This window comes from Hyla sarda, chromosome 3, assembly GCF_029499605.1.
Source record: "Hyla sarda isolate aHylSar1 chromosome 3, aHylSar1.hap1, whole genome shotgun sequence".
NCBI classification, from domain to species: domain Eukaryota; kingdom Metazoa; phylum Chordata; class Amphibia; order Anura; family Hylidae; genus Hyla; species Hyla sarda.
In genome coordinates, this window is record NC_079191.1 from 367,869,783 (window position 1) to 367,890,828 (window position 21,046).

Below are 21,046 nucleotides of genomic sequence, written 5' to 3' on the forward strand. Positions count from 1 at the left end.
TCACTTTAATGAGCCGATATCACTTTTTTGCCCCGTATCCGGTTTTGTGACCGGACTGAAAACCGTAGTATACCATGGTTTTCAGTCCGGTCACATAACCAGATATGGGGCAAAAATGAGCCCACTTCCCACCTTGAAAATTACCCCACATGGTTCACTCACAAAGACTTTACCCCCCTCTCACACAGACTGATTCTTATGCCCATCCCCACAGACTGCTCTGGCCTCCACAAAAACAGCTTCTCTATTCACTAAGACTTTTTCTTTTTTAAACTCACTATCTAGGGTTTAACATTAAGAAGCGATCTGATTGGTTGCTATGGACAACTGGTCAACTTTTCCTCTGCACAAATTTTGATAAATCTCCCCCTAATTGTTCAGCTCCCTGTTTACTCCCTGTTTGTAGAGATCACCGCAGGAAAAAGATAGAGAGGACTATGTAGCTGTGTGGTGTCCCAGCACCGGTAGCTGTCCTGTGGCTTTGGACTATCTCAGGCAGCTTGGCAGCACAGGGTGTTGGGCCCACAAGAGTTCTAGAGTTAAATTAATTATGTATGTACTATAATGTCAGATAATATATTTTCTTAAATTAATTTCTTTATTGTTATATGTATATTTGTTTAATATGTTACTGTACCTTTAAATTGAGAGCAGTGAACCCCATGTGACCCTGCCTGCCAATGAGAACCCCAAAAGTCTCCCCTAATAGTGTGGTGCAGGGGAGAAGTTTATCAGTCTAATTCCAACAAGGCTCCTAAGCAACAGCTTAGCTCAGGTGTGCTGTGTGTTATGTGCTCTGAGGAGAGGCCTACTTCAAATCTAATCTCTCAACTGGTCATCCAGCAAGGATTACTGGCAAGGAGGAAATTCATGCCTCTGCGGAACAGTCGTCAGTACCTTGACAGGACCCTAGCAACCAGGAATCAATCTTCTGTCTCACAAGTCAGTATAAATAAAGCACCACAAGTCTCAGCAAGGCAACAGGGCTCCCAAGGTATTACGCTGCACTCTCACATCAAAAGCTAGCTGTATGTGTATAACCATCTGCACCAGCTCAGTAAAGACAGTTATCCATAACCCGACATCGGTGTGTTCATTTACTCCCCGTGTCTGGCCCAGGAGAAGCTGTCTCCAACCTCGGACCGTGTATAGGATAACGGTGCCCTGGCGGTACAAAGTGATCAGGTATTTCTACCAACACCACCCCGTATCACCACATCTGCTTTTGGCATCACAAACAGGATAATTCCTCATCATGCACCGACGCCACAGCTGTAGTTGTATGACTGCAAAAATCTCTGTATGATTGGGCATCAATGTTCTGCTCAATCACTAAGGGGGTGGGGATGTTAGCTTTGTAGCTTCGGTGCTAACCAATTACCCAGTTACCCATTGTCGTAATGCCAGTCTTTATAGCCCGTGCCCCATTATTTGACAGTAGGTGGGTTCCTCCAGGTACTTTAGTTTTCTTCCACACTCCAAAATAATACATTGCATAGTTTCTTATGAAATTAGCTCTGATATTTGTCTGACACTAAGAATAAAGATTTAACCCCTTAAGGACGCAGGACGTAAATGTACGTCCTGGTGAGGTGGTACTTAACGCACCAGGACGTACATTTACGTCCTAAGCATAACCGCGGGCATCGGAGCGATGCCCGTGTCATGCGCGGCTGATCCCGGCTGCTGATCGCAGCCAGGGACCCGCCGGCAATGGCCGACGCCCGCGATCTCGCGGGCGTCCGCCATTAACCCCTCAGGTGCCGGGATCAATACAGATCCCGGCATCTGCGGCAGTTCGCGATTTAAATGAACGATCGGATCGCCCGCAGCGCTGCTGCGGGGATCCGATCATTCATAACGCCGCACGGAGGTCCCCTCACCTTCCTCCGTGCGGCTCCCAGCGTCTCCTGCTCTGGTCTGTGATCGAGCAGACCAGAGCAGGAGATGACCGATAACACTGATCTGTTCTATGTCCTATACATAGAACAGATCAGTATTAGCAATCATGGTATTGCTATGAAAAATCCCCTCCCCCAATAAAAAAGTAAAACGTCCGTTTTTTCCTATTTTACCCCCAAAAAGCGTAAAAAACATTTTTTATAGACATATTTGGTATCGCCGCGTGCGTAAATGTCCGAACTATTAAAATAAAATGTTAATGATCCCGTACGGTGAACGGCGTGAACGAAAAAAAATTAAAAAAGTCCAAAATTCCTACTTTTTAAATACATTTTATTAAAAAAAATTATTAAAAATGTATTAAAAGTTTTTTATATGCAAATGTGGTATAAAAAAAAAGTACAGATCATGGCGCAAAAAATTAGCCCCCATACCGCCACTTATACGGAAAAATAAAAAAGTTAAAGGTCATCAAAATAAAGGGATTATAAACGTACTAATTTGGTTAAAAAGTTTGTGATTTTTTTTAAGCGCAACAATAATATAAAAGTATATAATAATGTGTATCATTTTAATCATATTGACCCTCAGAATAAAGAACACATGTCATTTTTACCATAAATTGTACGGCATGAAAACAAAACCTTCCAAAATTAGCAAAATTGCGTTTTTCGTTTTAATTTCCCCACAAAAATAGTGTTTTTTGGTTGCGCCATACATTTTATGATATAATGAGTGATGTCATTACAAAGGACAACTGGTCGCGCAAAAAACAAGCCCTCATACTAGTCTGTGGATGAAAATATAAAAGAGTTATGATTTTTAGAAGGCGAGGAGGAAAAAATGAAAACGTAAAAATTTAATTGTCTGAGTCCTTAAGGCCAAAATGGGCTGAGTCCTTAAGGGGTTAAAGGCTCACTGGGGACATGGATTAAAATTGCTTTAAAGTGCTTCGAAATGCGTTGGTACTATATAAGCAATAGAAATAAATAAAGCCTCTTTATAATTTATACAGTTTATAGTTATGGTGGCGGGGTGTGTGGTGCTGGGCAGATGTTGTTACCCTAGGGGCAGATGGCAGTAACCCCTTGTATTCGTGATGCCAGGACGTGGTTTAGCCTATAACCACCCGAACGTATACCGCTGGATCCTGGGCTAGGCACGGGGGGCAATAATGACTCTGACACCAAGTTACAGACAACGGTAGCTTTACTGAGGGTAGACAGTTGGTAAAGTCTATACCGTTCAGCCAGGGCCCAAGGAGGTGACCAGTGACGCAGAGACCTTAAGGGCTTGCTGGGACTTGTAGTAGGACTGGACAATTGAATGCAGACCACGCTGACTTGACTCATAAAGCTGTGACTGTAGCTTACTTGACTTGGTGGCTGCAGGACTTGACTTTGAGGTCTCCAACACTCTGGACACACACACTAGGCAACTGCACTGGACCTCAGCTTAGCAGAAGAGCAGATCTCAAAGAGAGAGAAGCTCCACCCAGGGCTTATATGGGGGAGACTAGCAGGGAGCCCATAGGTCATCACTTGGGATCACCTGGTCACTGGTACCTCCTGGTTAACAATCACATGACATATCACATGGTGTAACTCTTAAAGCAACATTACATTTTATAACACTTTACATGGTAAAACATATTTACAATGGGGAAACAAGTGCAGGGGGCCTTGGGGACACTGAAGGAGGCTGCCTGACAGGACAGCAGGAGCACGGGGTAACACCTCCCGTACTGGGCCACCACCTAGTTGTTATTCAAATGTATTTGAAGCTGATTATAAAATATCTAGAAATAATACAATTGGGATGTTAAAGGGGTATTCCAGGCCAAAACTTTTTTTTTATATATCAACTGGCTCCGGAAAGTTAAACAGATTTGTAAATTATTTATATTAAAAAATCTTAATCCTTCCGATAGTTTTTAGCTTCTGAAGTTGAGTTGTTGTTTTCTGTCTAACTGCTTTCTGATGACTCACGTCCCGGGAGCTGTCCAGCTCCTATGGGGAAATTTTCCCATCATGCACAGCTCCCGGGACGTGACATCATCATTGAGCAGTTAGACAGAAAACTTCAGAAGCTAATAACTATTGGAAGGATTAAGATTTTTTAATAGAAGTAATTTAAAAATCTGTTTAACTTTCCGGAGCCAGTTGATATATATAAAAAAAAGTTTTTGCCTGGAATACCCCTTTAAATAACCTTCTAATATTTTTTTCAGATAAGGCCAGGATTGTCTGTCACTGCAACAGTTAAGCTTGTTAATGGCGAGATGGTCACAGACTGGGCTCCTCCCTGGTTGGTTCTTCTCTGCTTTCACACTTGTAAGATGAGATATCAGACTGGGAAGCTGCCTCTATGCGTCCAGCCTGTGTCCTGGTCTTTGCTTTCACCTCCATAACAATGTCTGGCCTAGTCAAAGCTTCCAATACTCTGAAATCTATAGATTATGAAGTCTTTGGCCGTGTACAGGGTAGGTGCGGGCTTTTTTGCTGTATGATTTGCTCAGTTTTCCTGCATGCGCAATGAATAAGGAAACTGACTGAGTTTCTAAACATAGCTCATCATGAAGAGGAATCTGCAGGCTGGGTACAGCAGCCATGGCGCTATGTGTGGGTACTCTATGTGCATGTTGTCATTAACCACAGCTTCTCATAACACGTTACACCAGTGTTTCTCAACCAGGGTGCCTCCAGCTGTTGCAAAACTACAACTCCCAGCATGCCCGGACAGCCCACAGCTTCTCATAACACGTTACACCAGTGTTTCCCAACCAGGGTGCCTCCAGCTGTTGCAAAACTACAACTCCCAGCATGCCCGGACAGCCCACAGCTTCTCATAACACATTACACCAGTGTTTCCCAACCAGGGTGCCACCAGCTGTTGCAAAACTACAACTCCCAGCATGCCCGGACAGCCAACGGCTGTCCGGGCATGCTGGGAGTTGTAGTTCTGCAACAGCTGGAAGCACCCTGGTTGGGAATTACTGCATTAGGGTACTTCACACGTGCGGATTTTCATAGCATATTTTGCTGCGGATCCGCCGCTGAATACTCGCAGTAGCATACTCGCACATCACGGCAGCTCTCGGCCTAGCTCATTGAGCAGGGGAAGCGCCCGCGATGTGTGCGAGTACACAGCACCTGCGCGGCGACTCGCAGTGGCGTATTGCCTCTCCGAGCAGGCACATTTAAAGGCACCATACAGAGGTCCTTCAACGGCGGATCTCCAGCATAAAATACGCTGTAAATCTGCACGTGTGAACGGACCCTTACCAGGATCATCCTATACAAGGGTGTATGCAGGACTTTGTCCAGGAGGAGGTTCACATAGATAAAACCAATAAGTACACACAGATAAATGAAATCTTGCTAGTCATAATGTTTGTCCTCCTAAGGCTGGGTTCACATCACGTTTTCAGCCATACGGGACCGCATACGGCTGGGGGGCGCTAAAATCGGGCGCTGCCGTATACCGCCCGTATGTAATTCATTTCAATGAGCGGACCGAAGTGAAACGCTGACTCCGGTCGGGTAATTTTTGCCCCGTATGCAGTTTTCCACCGGATCTAAAACCATGGTCCAGCACGGTTTTAGGTCCGGTGGGAAAACCGCTTACGGGTCAAAAATTACCTGTCCGGAGTCAGCTTTTTACTCCGGTCGGCTCATTGAAATGAATTACAAACGGGCGGCATACGGCAGCGCCCGGTTTTAGCTCCTCCCAGCCGTATGCGGTCCCATATGGCTGAAAACGCAATGTGAACCCAGCCTAAGGGTGGGTTCACACGACGATTTTACTATACAGTTTCGGCATAAAAAAAAAAAAAAGTATGCAACCGTACAGAAAACCGTGCCCATAGATTTCCCATTCAAAACCGTATGCACCATAATGTATACGGTTGTCTCCATTTTTTTTCCTTTTTTTTTTGGACAGAACTTTATAATTAACTGTATACATTTTTTTTTTTTTACATTTTTTTTACATGGGAGTCAATGGGAACCGTACAGAACCGTATGTGCGTATGGTTCCATCCGGTTTTCACCATATGGTTTTTGACTTTGCACAGTTTGTTTCTTGGAATTTCAATCAACAAGTAAAACTTTATTCATAATGGAGTGAAAAGTTAAAAACGTATATGTTTTTTTTCTTAAAAACGGATGCAATCGGACATCATTTTTCAAACCGTATACAGATAAAAATGTGTATACACGTTTTGATACAGTTTAGTCAGGTTTTGAGGAATCCGTTTTTTATCAAAAACCTGATACAGGAACTGTATTGCAAAAACGTGGTGTGAACCCAGCCTAAGAAAGATGTAATATGTCAACCACATGCTCAATGGATGTGTACTTCCCAAGTTTCTTATGGGAAAATGAGAGTATGGGGGGGGGGGGGGGGGGGGGGATTTATTAAAACCTGTCCAGAGTAAAGGTTGCTGAGTTGCCCATAGCAACCAATCAGATCTCTTCTTTCATTTTGCATTGGCCTTGTTAAAAATGAAAGAAGCGATCTGATTGGTTGCTATGGGCAAGTGGGCAACTTTTCCTCTGGACAGGTTTTGATAAATCTCCCCCATTGTGTTTGCATAGAGTGATATTGTACCCACATAACATACTTCCCAAGTGTCCCACTTTTAACCTAATAGAATTTCAGATATAAACCTTCTACATCGCACCTATCTGGTGCCTAAGTGTATATAAGACACCCAAATTGCATTTATTCCCTTATTTAGTACAATTAGCATTTAAAAAATGTTTTAATATAGTATGTTATGTATGAATTGTGATAGTATTTCAATTAAGAAGTATTTAACCTGTTGGGGACGAAGGGCGTATGCATACGCCCGTAGGAATTTCAGTCCCCGCCACATCCCGGGCGGGGACCGGGCCGGGGTGACTGCTGATATCTATCAGCAGGCACCCCGTGCAAATGCCCGAAGAAAATTTACCACTAACATAAAGTAGAATATGTCACGAAAAAACAATCTCGGAATCAAATTTATAAGTAAAAGCATCCCAGAGTTATTAATGCTTAAAGTGACAGTGGTCAGATTTGCAAAAAATGCTCCCGTCCTTAGGGTCATAATGGGCTCCGTCCCCAAGGGGTTAAGCATATAGAAATGCATGAACGTTACTTTTATACAATAAACCATAATTGTCCCCCTTTGGGAAACGTAGGATCTCCAAGAAGTCAGCACACTGTGCTATTATTTTAATTAATACAATGAATAAACATTGTGTAGCCAAAGGGAATGCAGTGTAGGGGACAGAGCCTGCGGACCTGGGCTAGGAATGGCCAAGGGGTATTTAAATAATAATCCCACCCTCCATGGGACCAGTAATAGTTTGCAAGGCTTAGAGTTTAACAGAAGCAGGCAAGAAGATCAGTGCACATAGGGGTAAATAAATGCCCCCAGTGCGTGCAATGCCCTAATTTGCATATTTATAACAATATATTTTACAGAATAACAGTGCAATTGTGGTGTCCCGGTACAGAACCTTGTCCTGTCCCTGTCTAGAGTCCCCTCAGCTAGAGTCCCTCCATGGTTACCCCTGGTCACCTCATACAACTTATGTTAATATATTATCTAATGTATAGGATATATATGTATAGGACCTTTCCCTGGTCACGTGATGTACAGTTGTGATGTATAATTGCTTAAGGACCTTACTGGGTCATGTGATGTACCCAGAGTACACTGGATTCAGGACTTACAGGTTTGCTGACCAATGAGCTTAGTCCAGCCCCTTCATATATAAAGGGCTGTAGTCTGTAAATTCTCTCTCTTAGTTCCTGCTCTTATCTTCAGACTATCAAAGAAGCATAATCAGCATAACTTCATTCAATTCATCTAGGCCAAAGCCTAAGAACCTGCAGCCACTAAACCGTGAGTTACAAAGCTCAAGCTTCCAAATCCTGTCACTACTACCAGCTAAAATCTTATCATTAGTAGCACAGTGGCCTGCATAAAACAGCTCATTATTTAAAGTCCCAGCAAAGCCTGTGAGGAGCCTGTATCCTGGTTACCTCTAAAGATAAAATCTGCAAGTAAAGTTCTCCAGTTAATTCATAAAATCAGCTGTGGACATTCCGTGTATTCCCTGCCATTTTTGGGCCGGTTGGCGGTAGGACCATTAACTCTGAGCAAACTGTACCCTGGCGTCACGACATTCAAGGGTTAATACCACTAGACCCTGTAACATTACCGCAACACCCCAGACACCATAACTCCCCTGGTTCACCACACAATACTAAAGGTTCCTTGTTACTCATTGTGCCATACCCTATTAGCCCATATAAGCAGGTTAAAATAGTTTAACTGGTCTTGCATTCAAATTTTCCTATCTTACAAAATACTATCTGCAAAATAGCTAGTCACTATTAGAGTGAGGTCACATGGTCGGCCGCATGTGGCCAAATACTTGTCCGCCAATGGCCTAATGATTTTAGTGACAAAATTGGCCATTGGCTGATGTAATTTGGCCATATGTGGCTGACTGCTCATGTGGTCTCACCTTTTGAACTTCAATCAAATCATGTTGCCAAATGAATAAATAATATATATTTTTTATTATCTTTCAGGTGTATGCTTTAGAATGGTAAGTGTTCACATTTTTTGAAATGTCGTGGATTAAAGCTTTGGTCAGTCATCATTAATCTATCAGCATTCACAGGAGCATTAATAATTTCTTTTTGGCAAAAGGTTGGACAAGCAAATAACAACTTACGATTCTATGCTTTCGTTGTGTTTTTCGTTCTTTATTTTTCATTGTCTTGTTTGTTTTCATTGATAAAATTTCAAGTTAGCAAAGCTTATTCCAAACATTTACATTTGATGTGACTTTTTGGGGTCCAACCCTTTACTCACGCACACCATTGGGGTGCCAATTGTAACTAGGGGCCTATAGAAGACCCCAATGGGGGTACATATTGATTTATTATGTAAAAAAAAAAAAAAAAAAAAAACATACACTTAGTTACTAAATGCCATAAAAAAATATTATAATAATTATATATATATACATCTACATATAAACATCGCCAGAATTACAGTTTTCCTTGCTTGTCCCAAATAAATTGGAAATTGCATACAAACTTCTATGTACTGCAAAAATTACACCTATGAAAACTTAATTTTTTGTATACTTCTATTTCATTTGGTGCAGTACACTGAAGATGAAGCAAGGAAACTTGGTGTGGTTGGATGGGTGAAAAATACAAGACAAGGAACTGTACAAGGACAAGTTCAAGGACCAGAAGACAAAGTGAATTCCATGTAAGTGCGTCAAGCCCAAAAATATGACAAAATATAAGACTTATACATAAAGTATTTATAACATATAGAAAGTAACTATGTACATATATCTGCCCATCATTCATCTTGTTTGAGGGATTTGTGTTTAAAGGGTTGTGTTTAAAGTTTTTCCAACAACACATAAGCTTATTTCTTTTTTTGTGAATGTAATTGGTAAATATAATACATTATCACTATGAGTTTCGCCTATATAAAGAAACGCTGAGAAGTAGAATAGTAGTTAGTAGTTGATCATTGCAACTGGAAAACAAAAAACTAATAAGTGCTTGACCATAGACAGGACACCTTAGTTTGTAGTTGTATCTATTGGTTAAAATGGATTTTAGACAGCGAGTCTCTTTTAATGTCGGGAAGGGTAAGGGGGGGATATATGCTAAAGATGTAGAGGACTCCTTTAAAATAGGACATATGATAGATACTACTTTCTGACTTTCCAGCTACGTTTGCATTTAACCCAGTTTTGTATACATGATGTTGTGGTATGAGCCCCAAATCTGAACCAAAAATACACAATGAAATCTACAAATTTATTGTTGTTAATATTGGAGAGCAATCATTTTTGCAAAAGTGGATTTTTTCCCCTTTTGAGTGAGTTGGATATTCCCCAACATTGTACTTTATCGTCTTGCAGAATTTCGGTGTGGATTCCAAAACTGAAACTCTACATTGAGTAAGAAGGACCCTTTGGGACCACTTAGCCATTGCAATAGGACCATGGGCTTGACTTACATTAAGGGAGGGTTTGGGGAAATAGGGATTGTTTTTTCATTGTTTTTTTTTTTCAAATGGTCATGGTGGCTTAAAGGGGTACTCCGGTGTATTTTTTTTTTTTTTAATCAACTGGTGCCAGGAAGTTAAACAGATTTGTAAATTACTTCTATTAAAAACCTTAATCCTTCCAGTACTTATCAGCTGCTGTATGCTACACAGAAAGTTCTTTTCTTTTTTAATTTATTTTCTGTCTGACCACAGTGCCCTCTACTGACACCTCTGTCCATGTCAGGAACTGTCCAGAGCAGGAGAGGTTTGCTATGGGGATTTGCTCCTACTCTGGACAGTTCCTGACATGGACAGAAGTGTCAGCAGAGAGCACTGTGGTCAGACAGAAAGGAAATTCAAAAAGAAAATAACTTCCTGTGGAGCATCAGCAGCTGATAAGTGCTGGAAGGATTAAGATATTTAAATAGAAGTAATTTACAAATCTGTTTAACTCTCTGGCACCAGTTGATTTTTGAAAAGACTGTTCTCCACTGGAGTACCCCTTTAAAAATAAAAGGATATAACCAGGAAGTGGTAAGCATTGGCGATCCAGTTTTTTTTTTTTTTTTTTTAAAGTATCCCTCTCCTTGATATATTTATTTTAAAGGGATACTATCATTTTTGGTCATGTTGCCCAGATATGGTAGTTATAAACTGGAGCATCGTACTCCACTGCCAGCCAACTTATGTAGTGAAAAGGTCAGATTTGATTGACAGTCGGGAGTAAGCCACCTACTGCTGCAAACGTCCCTGGCTTATACCTAGCAAGTGAAGACTGAATCCCAATGCGACTGGACAACAAGGTCAAAAGGTTTTTGTTTTTTAAATGATAGTAACCCTTTAAAGTAGAGTAACAAAAGTCTCTGTGTAGACTGTGTAGATGCCCAAATGTGGATATTCACCACCTCCACAGTAGAATCATATATAAAAAGGCATGGGCTGTATGCTTTTAGAATAAATTCCAGCATTCACGTTTAGACGGTTCATCTTTTTCTTGTTTATTCAGATATTTCTGCAGTTTTAATCAGCTTTTCAGATGGGATGTCGGCACACATCCAATCTAGCAGAGGTCTTATCTTACTAACTGGGAGCCATCAGGGTCATGAAGTGATGTTTCAGGGGACCTCCCCCTTACTCATACTCACGCATGAGTAAGGGGGAGGTCCCCCGAAACGTCGCGCTGTGGTACCCCACTAGTCACAGTCACACAATCAGAATAAGTACCATTAATAACCACCCTCTGTTTCCTATCACTGAGCCAGTTACTTACCCACTTACACACATTTTCTCCCAGCCCCATCCTTCTCATTTTATGTACCAACCTTTTATGTGGCAACGTATCAAATGCTTTGGAAGAATCCAGATGTACGACATCCAGCGATTGCCCCATGTCCAGTCTGGAGCTCACCTCCTCATAAAAGCTGATCAGTTTGACAGGACCAATCCCTCATAAACCCATACTTATATGTAGTCACCCTCAAACAATTTACATACAACAGAGGTTAAACTAAGACTACTTTCACACTGCCCTGTGCCCTGTCCAGAACAGCCGTAAAGCTCTCTCTCTCTTTTTTTATTTTTTTTGGCTTTAACGGCCGTTATCTGGACAGGGCACAATGGGAAAAAACAGGTCCCAATGGATCCCTTTATAGTCAGTGGGGTCCCTCCTATTTTTTTCCCGCTATTCTCCCCGGGTTCCCTGACGGCTGTCACACTACCGTGTCATAACGACAGTGTGAAAGTAGCCTTACAGGCCTATAATTCCCTGGGGTACAGACCCTGTCAGGTAGCTGCTGACACCAAGCTGGCGCTTGAAAGTATAATCAATTTCCCCATCTTTGGTTGAATTAGAATCGCTGCAAAATTAATCTGCAGATTTGCAGCCGCAGCATGATCATTGTGTTGTGGATTTGTGATTGTTTTAATCATTCTCATTGTACAGAGGTAAGAACCATGGTGAATATGCAACAAAATCCACATGCAATGCAAGTACATAGACACCCACTAAAGAAAACCAGTAATGTAAAAGATAACACTTTATTTAACATATATTAAATTGACATACATATAAAATATAAAGAGACATAAAATCAAGGCACCACGTAAACAACTGCAGAAAATGTGGAGGGGGTGTGGTAGATACAGATACATATAGTCCAGGGAAAATAAACATATAAATATACTGATATCAGAGATGAAATTGGAAAAGCATCCACAGGACTATAATGAACAGCAGATAAGTAAATGCATAACATAAAGGGGGTATTTAACAAAAGTACAAGTACAAAATTTACACAAGAATTCAAGTAGTACCATCCTGCCATGCACTGCCTACCTACCGCCTCCAACCCCAACGTGCGTTTCGCTTATGCTTCGTCGAAGCACAAGCGAAAAGTACGTTGGGGTTGGAGGCGGTAGGTAGGCGGTGCATGGCAAGATGGTACTACTTGGATTCTTGTGTAAATTGCATATATGTTAAATAAAGTGTTTTCTTTTACATTACTGGTTTTCTTTAGTGCGTGTCTATGTGCTTGGCACAAACCAGTGGTGGCTGTTCCTATTTGGCTAGGCCCTTTTTTGTAGGTGATATAATATGTAATGCAAGTACCATAGTTTTTGCTGTGTATTTGTGATAGATCTGCATTAAAAAAAAAATTCTGACACGTGGAATCGCCTTAATGGGGCAGCACAAGCTGTAAATACAGCCCTTCCTATGACCAGGCAAAGGTCTGCAGGTCAGGAAATGGTTTTATATTGTCCCTTTCATTTGAAAGAACTTTGGAGTAAAGCACATAACTGAATTATTTTCCCTGCTCGTTCTAATGACTTGTGAGGGTCTTAGCAGTGAGACCATAACTGATTAAAACCTTTGACATGTCTCTTTGACAGTCAAAAGTTTTACCAAATGACAGGATCACTTTCTACTACTTGTTTTTACTACCCAAAGGGGACTATTTATAGCAAACACTTGATTGCTATTACTTGGTTGCATAGCACTGATCAGTAATATTGTCGATGCACTTGTATTGCTTAACAAAACGAATCCCAGAAGAGTGGCATGGAGGTGGTAAGCTGCCATCCAGCTGCCATCTTGACTCAGCGGCCCACTTGACTGTGGGGGGTCCAATAAGTGTCACAAAGTGCCGCAGATACTTTAGATGCCCCGACCAGTATTGATTGCGGAGTCTGATGGGCTAGCAGGCAGGCATCTGCATAATTGCTAATGTCCACCATTAGTGGTGGGTCCCCAGCTGCTGAAAAACTCAGCTCTCCAGAACTATATATACTGTATATTATATATACACACACACACACACACATATATATATATATATATATATATATATATATATATATATATATTTATTTCATTTAATAAAACATCACAGTCACAACCAATTATTAATAAAAAAAAATTAAGATCCTGGATTTTCATTGGACCTTGGAAGATCAATAAAAAAAGAACATTTGGAGAACCGCCCAAAAAATCTGCTTGGACACCTTCTATTCACATCTGTTGCCTCCTGTGACCAAGCCCAAGGATAGACTAGGTTTGCTAGTTACTGTAGAGCCGAACTGAGCTAACATGTGAAAATTCTAATACAGCAGCTGGATCTCGCACTGGGAGGGAACAGCAACAAGTGATGAAGAACAGAGTGCAGATGTCTCTTTTTCTTATAAAACTTCCACCCTTGCATTGACAAAGACATAGCTGCCTACATTGCCTACTCCCTGCACCCAGACTGCTGTCAGCCCGTCTCCGCCTCTGTAATTGGTTACACATTTGTAATTTGACAACCGTACAAGTTTACAGACGAAGGAAACACGTCATCGATAACCAGTGTTGGAAAATCGCCCAAATCTTCCTAGAGTCTTATAGATGTGTAATCATATGGTTACGCTTCATGTGCTGCTGCATATCTCCCATCTGCTTTTTATTTTTGCTGTATCTACATCTGCAACAGAGCAGAGTCTGTCTTCTGGCACAACCCATAGTGATATCACAGGATTTTATCTGCAGTTGTTCTTATGACTGCAAGTAAACCTCATGGGCTGACAAAATGCTGGAAAGAATCAGGTAAAGGACAAAATCAGCTCTGCTGGATCCGCCACCGTGCCATATGTGATTCACTAATAGCACAGGCCAAGCTGTTAATGACAGACAATGATGTCATCGATGGTATTTTCACTTCACATGCATTAAAGAAGGGGTGGGGAACCTTTTTTCTGCCAAGTGCCATTTGGATACATAATAATTCTGTCTTGCGCTGTACAATTCTGAATAGTCAGTGTGAGACAGTCTGGCTGTATGTTCCCGGCTTACGTTATGGCACTGTGGCTTCCCCTAAAACGCATTGCTGAATCCTTGTTACAATCAGCATGATCTCATGCTAACTAGCGAGATCACGCTACCTAGCAAGATCTTACTGTTACAATAATTTTAATGTCATCCATGCTCCACCTCTTCTTGCCAATGTCATCAAGGGGAGGGGCACAGAAAATATCTTTTTTTTGTTTTGTTTGTATTTAAAACTCATATGACATGTTGCATGCATGCTTATACTTAGTCCCTTATGTACTCCTATACACTTTTTGGAGTAGACAGCTTAACCCCTTAAGGACGCAGCCCTTTTTCACCTTAAGGACTGAGCCCTTTTTCGCAATTCTGACCACCGACGCTTAATGAATTAATAACTCGAAAACGCTTTTACCGAATATTCTGATTCTGAGATTGTTTTTTCGTGACAAATTCTACTTTATTTTAGTGGTATATTTTCGGCGTTACTTGCATCCTTTTTAGGTGACAAATCCCAAAATTTCATGAAAATTTTGAAAATTTAGCATTTTTCTAACTTTGAAGCTCTCTACTTGTAAGGAAAAGGGATATTCCAAATAAATTTTATTTTTATTCACAAATACAATATGTCCACTTTATGTTGGCATCATAAAATGGACACATTTTTGCTTTTTGAAAAAATTAGAGGGCTTCAAAATAGAGCAGTAATTTTCAACAATTTCATGAAAATTGCTAAATCTGAAGGGACAGATGTTACAGAACTACAACTCCCAGCATGCCTGGGCAGTCTAGGCATGCTGAGAGTTGTAGTTTGGCAACATCTGGAGGGCTACGGTTTGGTCACCACTGTAACAGTGGTCTCCAAACTGTGACCCTCCAGATGTTGAAAATCTGGGCATGCTGGGAGTTGTAGTTTGGCCTTCCTACCAGTTGCCACAGTAAAGATCACTTTACTTTCACTTTCAATCCCCTCCCCCCCCCCCCCCACCGTCGTTTCCCTACCTGAGCCAGGATCTTTGCAGTCTCCAGCAAAGATCAGTGGATCCTAGGCATCTTCTCCTACAGGTACCGGCCTCCATCTTCTCCCCATGTTCCCCTCGACATCCAGGGGTGGGCAGAATGGGGGGTTGCCATGGCAACCCACTGTCCTGCTCTGCCATTGGTCAGAATCAGTTCTGACCAATGGCAGGGGATAGTAGTAGATCGCAGCACTGCGACCTAGCTCCTATCCCTCAGGATGATCGGGGCTGTCACTGACTGCTCCGATCATCCCTATTTTCCGGGTGATCGGGTCACTAGAGACCCGATCAGCCCGGAATAGCAGAAAATCGCATGTCTGAATTCACATGTAATTTTCTGCGATCGCCGACATGGGGGGTCTCAGGACCCCCCTGGGCGATGTGTCGGGGTGCCTGCTGAATGATTTCAGCAGGCATCCCGGTCCGGTCCCCAACCGGCTAGCGGCGGGGACCGGAATTCCCACGGGCGTATGCATACGCCCCAAATCCTTAAGGACTCGGGATGCAGGGCGTATGCATACGCTTGGCGTCCTGAAGAGGTTAAAAAAAACCAACATAAAAAAAAATAAAAAAACTTAAAATCTATTAATTAAACCTTATTTCTTAAATTATTATTTATGTATTTTTTTTAATCAGGGGTCTTGTTCTTTTTTATTTGAAATTTACTTCCAAGCAATATTGTTTTACCTTTAATAAAAAACAAAGTTCACTCAGATATAACATGGCAGCTTAGCTGGCCGGAATGTGGATGCCATTGGTAAGGGGCTCGGGGAAGAGCTGGGTAGCTAATCTCAGTGACATGCACATTAGATGTGACGGCAATGCTGCAGTTCTTATGCTGACCTGTAATTGCCCCTGTGTCCACACCTGTGAGAAAGAAAATTTTTAACAAGCACCCGGGGGAAAGATAGGAGGGGGCACACAGGATGATGTGAGTGACCAGAGCTGGCACGCTGGAGTTGCGATGACCAGAATTCTTCATTAATTTTAACAAGTATCCAAAGACCAGGAAAGAGTAGGGGGCAAACCAGAGCTGGCACTGAGTTATGCATAGTGGAGCAGCAAAAATAATTTTTTAACAGCTATTTTTCAGGGGGTAAGGAAGGGATTTTTCCTAGGTTTCTCCCTTGTTTACAAGCACCATGGTTCTGTTATAAGCTCTATTGTTTTGTAGTCTAGCGAACTGCATTTTGCTAGATAAAATTATTTTTTGTCAGTATTTTTGTTGCATTTACGCTGCAGAATCTTTCCTATGTACAACCATTAAGACATTCACCTCCTGTTACTTGCCAGTGCAGGCAGCTGGAGATCCCATCAGGAGTGCAGATGTTTTCGCAGCTGTACAGTTATCTTCCATTAGTAATGTGATAAGTTTGGTGATAGTCCAGTATGGATAAAAGAGCACGCCTAAGGGTGAGGCTCCGAAACACAGCACAACTCAGTGCTTATTGGGAGGACATTTGTAGAAAACAGCTGTACATCTGATATATCTGCACTGTTATATTCTCAGATTCCCCCTTCTCCAATGTGTCTTGGATTAGGGGTCAGATGACCCCTATCGCTGTCTTTGAACCCATAAGCAAGGCTTGAATGTTTTATGAACTTTTTTTTTAAATTTGTTTTATTGAAGAGAAAACAACCATCAGCCATACAGGCACAATCAGCAATAAAACATCTCTGCATATAAAATCAGGATACAGGTTCACAGCATAATATAAATAAACAGGCAGACAAACATGAGAATGATTCAGGTGCAGGACTGCATGAGCCGAACACAACAGAACACAAAAATAACAATAAACTAAATAAAAGGGTATGTAGTAAAGGTCAGCCAGCATCGGCAAAAACCAGGAGGTAGCAAAGGCTCCAGCATCTCTCCATATACACAGAAAACATGAACATGTCCACCCAACAGAGAGTAGACAGGCACTGAGATAAGGGTTAGCGCCAATGTTATAGAAAACACTACAGGTCCTAAGGATTCCAGTGTCCAGTCATGGAATATGAACAGAGGGTCAAGGGGGAGGAGCACCATGCGCCCCACACCAGTAGAAATTTAGTCAGGCATTTTCTATTCTTATAAACAAGATGGGAAAAGGGTATAATAGCATTAATCAGTTCCCTCCACTTAGCCAAAGTCGGGGATCTCGGGTTCATCCATCAAAGGGCCACAGCCTTCCATGCCAAAAACAGTGACTCCCACAAAAACCACACCTCCTGATCCGTAACTCCAAATATACACACTAAGGAATCCATTGGGGAGGAGGGTCTACAAGAGTAGCCAGAAGTCACAACACCTCAGTCCAGAAAGCTACAATATATGGGCACACCCAGAGGAGGTGCCAAAAATCTGCACAGGAAGCGCCACACTGGTGGCAGGTGTCAGAAGCAGACCTACCCATCCTGTGCAGCCTAATAGGAACATAGCTGTGGTGGATAATATTCAATTTAATGAGTTTATTATTGTCAGCCGGAGAAACTACCATCTGAGAAGAGAAAATCTCCTCCCAGTCATCTTTAGTAAAGGAAGGTATATAGGACTGCCAATATTGTTCTGCAGGCAAAGGCGTACGGGAGTTCTTAGCTTGTATGAGGTGAGTGTATAAGATGGACACGAGACCCCGCGGTCCCTGCGATTTCAATACCTCAATCAATGGGAACTCAGAGATCGGCGGGCTCCCCACCGGAAATTGAGCATTAAGAGCATGTCGCAATTGCAGGTATTTAACCTCTTCAGGACACAGGGTGTATGGATACGCCCTGCATTGCGAGTCCTTAAGGACACAGGGCGTATCCATACGCCCTGGGAAATCCGGTCCCCACCGCTAGCCGGTTGGGGACCGGAGCCGGATGCCTGCTGAAATCGTTCAGCAGGCACCCCGGTACATCGCCCAGGGGGGTCCTGAGACACCCCACCCCCCCATGTCGGCGATCGGAGAAAATCACATGTCATTGTAAAGTGACGGTGGTCAGAATTGCTAAAAAGGGCTCAGTCCTTAAGGTGAAAAAGGGCTGCGTCCTTAAGGGGTTAAAGAAATAACGCCTAGGGATATCATAAGCGGACTGAAACTGAACAAAAGACCTCAGCATATTGTCAGCATGCAGATGTTCTAAAGTATGAACACCAGCATTCTGCCAGAACTGGGGGTCAAGGGTGCCAGTAAGATGTTTTAAGTTCGAGTTGTGCCACAGTGGGGTATGTGAGGGTGTATCAGTATAAGAGTAAACAGATTTAGCAGCTTTCCAAATTTGAATACCCAGTCCCACCGTTGGACTCCCCAAGACTATCCGCAAAGAAAGGTCAGGACATATCGTGACAGGGACTGTTCTGCCCCTGGCATTGGGGCAGCAAGCACCCAATGATGAATAAAGCGGAGTTGGCCAGCTAAATAGTATAAATGGAAATCAGGTAAAGCCATGCCAGCCGCCAGCTTCGGACGCTGCAGAGTAGACAGGTGTATTTTTGGTCTGTTGGGTCCCCATATGGGAGGGGACAGAAGGGAATGCAGTGTGTTGAAAAAGGATTTGGGGACGGGGACATGGACAGAAGCATGCTCCAAAGCATAGAAGCATTTAGGCAATATAATGAGTTTGATAAGATTAATACAGCCAGTGACTGCAAGGGGCAACATAATGTCTTATAAACTTAACTTAACTTTACATTTTTTTCCTATGGCTCCTGTATTAATCTTAAATTGTGGCCCCTCTAGGTAAGGAAGCACCTATAAATTATCTAGAAACCTGCATTTGTTGGGTATTTAACATGAATTCATTAAACATTTTATGCAAATTAGCTCACCACACCACCTACACAGGTAGTGTGTCCTGCAAAACAGCTCAGGCTCCACTTAAGAAGTCTTAGAACTGATTGGGATTTATGCCAAGCCAGAACTCTCTCCAGAAGGAAAGAGGACCCATCTGCAGACAGCTGTTTCAGGGTGCTTGCCCCTCGTCAGAGCAGGGTTATCTGGCTTGGCTGAGGTGAGAGGCCTCTGACTAGTTAAACAGGATGAGTATGGCGTCCTCTCCCTGAGGAAAATACTGATCCCGTCAAACATTTTAAATATATGTATGCAATAAAACTATGGCCTGCTTTGCTTTTTACTTCCCGTTTCCTGTTCTACTTTTTTTCTTTTATTCCTTCCTTTAAACCACATAAATGGTCTCAAATGTATGCATTTAAAGGGGTTATCGGGTATGCAGAAAAGATCCTCTCTGTTCTAAGCTCTCCACTTCGGCTCCCTGGTCATCTCGGACAGGCCCAGCACTTACATACGGCAGCTAAAGCAGCTGCCTTACTGCGAAGGTGGTGTAGCTGTGGAAAACTCCGAATCCCCAGCCACAGGCAGGGAATTCGGATAAGATGCACCCCCCCTTCCCCCACCAAAGTAAAATGAGTGGCAATCCGTACGCATCACCACTCACTGTGCTGTATAGGAGCAGGGAACAGCAGTTCTCCCTGCTTCTAAACTTGAGAGTGGTGCAGCGCAGCACTTCCACTGCACTGTTTTATTGTTTTTGTTGGAGGGGCGTCATGGCTGCAATATCTTACTAAGGGGATCTGCAATACCTATGTAACTAATGGGGGTCTGCAATACCTATGTAACTAGTGGGGGTGTGCAATACCTATGTAACTAATGGGGGGGGGGCTGCAATATCTACCTAACTAATGGGGAAGGGGACTGCAATATCTACCTAACTAATGGGGAGGGGGGTGCAATACCTACCTAACTAATGGGGGGGCTGCAATACCTACCTAACTAATGGGGGACTGCAATACCTACCTAACTACTGAGGTGCTTCCCTACTTACCTGGGGATTCCCTACCTATCTACCTGAAGTATTCCCTACCTTCCTACTGGGGTCATCCACCAAATTGGGGGAACGGGGAGGGCACTAAAATGCCTGTGTAGATGAAAATCCTTGCACCGGCCCTCATCTCGGAAGTATACCGCTCCAAGACCAGAGGGGCGGACAAGTAATGATTATCACGTGCGGGCGAAACCATGACCACACGTGAAGGTTTATAGCTGCATGATATTACAAATGTTGCAGCAACATCGTTTAGCTATTGGACATCATGGTTGGCGTGGTTTCATCATTCCTGCCCTCTCTCATCTTGGTACGGTATACTTCCGAGATGACCAGAGAGTGAATGTGGAGTGCCAGTGAGCAGAACAGGTAGTGCTATGACATGTGTCTTGCACTTAATAATATGATCTTGGAGATCTGATTTCAGGGACAATGGGATGGAGATGGATGGGGTCCGAATGAGTGCGCTGACCAGTTTGTAACTGCACAGCCCCATATACAGTAAGGCGTGGTGCCCTGTGTGTTCTGGTACTTTTTTATCATAGGCAGTAGTAACTTTATTTTTCTAGTAGGTGAGTGACAAATCACTCTAAAAACATAAAAACATCCTTCAAATCTTTTTCAGTAAAAAAGGTTTTGTAAAGGAATTGTTGGCCAGGGTAAAGGACAGAGTATCCCTGGCATGTCCTCTGCCGGTCAGAAAGGTGGCAGTACCAGCACCAGTAAAGTTGGCAGCAGCAACCAGGGGCCTGATGGTAATAGTAGCAGCCCCATCAACAAACAAAAGTTCTCTCTGTCTTCAGGGGTTGTGTGGTTTGAGGATAGTATGGCCCATGTTGACTTATTTAAGGTCTTCTCAGGAGGAAAAAGAATCTGATAATATGACCTTGCGCTAGGTGTCAGTGGATTCCTCCTCATCTACAGTTACATGGT

General features: G+C 42.6%; 1 protein-coding gene across 2 annotated transcripts in view; it reads left to right on the forward strand.

Annotated features, from left to right (window-relative positions):
- Positions 1-4,259: 4,259 nt before the first annotated feature.
- ACYP2 (acylphosphatase 2) overlaps positions 4,260-21,046 on the forward strand; it is a 189,027-nt gene continuing 172,240 nt past the window's right edge. The window contains exons 1-3 of one of the 2 annotated variants that reach the window (XM_056567748.1): positions 4,260-4,384; positions 8,494-8,510; positions 9,078-9,187. In XM_056567748.1, coding sequence (XP_056423723.1) covers positions 4,270-4,384; positions 8,494-8,510; positions 9,078-9,187 — 242 coding nt within the window. In that variant the 5' untranslated portion in view covers positions 4,260-4,269. Of the gene's footprint in view, positions 4,385-7,712; positions 7,799-8,493; positions 8,511-9,077; positions 9,188-21,046 lie in introns of those variants that run through there. The other variant, XM_056567750.1, reaches the window with a different exon arrangement.